Raw genomic sequence first — 694 nt, 5'->3', positions numbered from 1 at the left:
AAAACAAAAATCCGGTCCTTAAGTCTGATATTCTGGCATCCTCCGACAGCCTGTATGACATCAACAACGATGGCTACATCACACGGGAGGAGCTCATTGACATCGTGACATCCATCTACGACCTCATGGGCGACCAGGCCAATCCCTGCGTGGATGACAGCACTGCGGTGGATCATGTCGACAAGGTCTTCCAGGTGAGAGATGGGGTGGGGAGGTGGGGTCTGGTGGGGGTTCGTTGGCGGGGGGAGAGGTAGGGAGATTGTGGGAGGGGGAAGGTTGGGGTATTGGGGGTATGTGGGGGGTAGGTTAGGGGTGGGGGAGTAGGGGTATGAGGGGTAGGGGAGAGGTTGGGGGTATGTGGGGGCTGAGGGGAGAGGTTAGGGGGGTTGTCGGGGGGGGGGAGGTTGGGGTAGTTGTGAGAGTTAAGGGGTGGAGGGGTGGGAAGTGGGTTCAGGTTGGGAAAGGGGAGGAAGGAAGGTCTCTAGATGAGTGGAATTGAGGGGATTGTGGGGGAGGGTCGAGAGGTTAGGGGGAGTTGAGGGGAAGAGGTGTGGGGGGGAGAGGTGATAGGTAGATAGGATGGTTGAGGTGGAGAATGGAGGGTCGGGTGGAGATGAATTTTGGTTAAGGTTTCTGCGAGGCTGTTGGCTGGTGTTGGGGGTTATGAATTTGTGGGGTCATGGTGGTTGCAAGA

The 694-nt window shown here is 57.1% G+C and overlaps 1 protein-coding gene across 1 annotated transcript in view; it reads left to right on the top strand.

Annotated features, from left to right (window-relative positions):
• Nucleotides 1–694, top strand: part of LOC119588968 (calsenilin-like) — an 11,714-nt gene that overhangs the window by 7,291 nt on the left and 3,729 nt on the right. Inside the window, exon 5 of the mRNA XM_037937575.1 lies at nt 50–194. Coding sequence (XP_037793503.1) covers nt 50–194 — 145 coding nt within the window. The remainder of the gene's footprint in view (nt 1–49; nt 195–694) is intronic.

This window comes from Penaeus monodon, chromosome 24 (genome assembly GCF_015228065.2).
Source record: "Penaeus monodon isolate SGIC_2016 chromosome 24, NSTDA_Pmon_1, whole genome shotgun sequence".
Taxonomy (NCBI): Eukaryota; Metazoa; Arthropoda; class Malacostraca; order Decapoda; family Penaeidae; genus Penaeus; species Penaeus monodon.
This window is presented reverse-complemented; position numbering and strand designations above follow the sequence as displayed.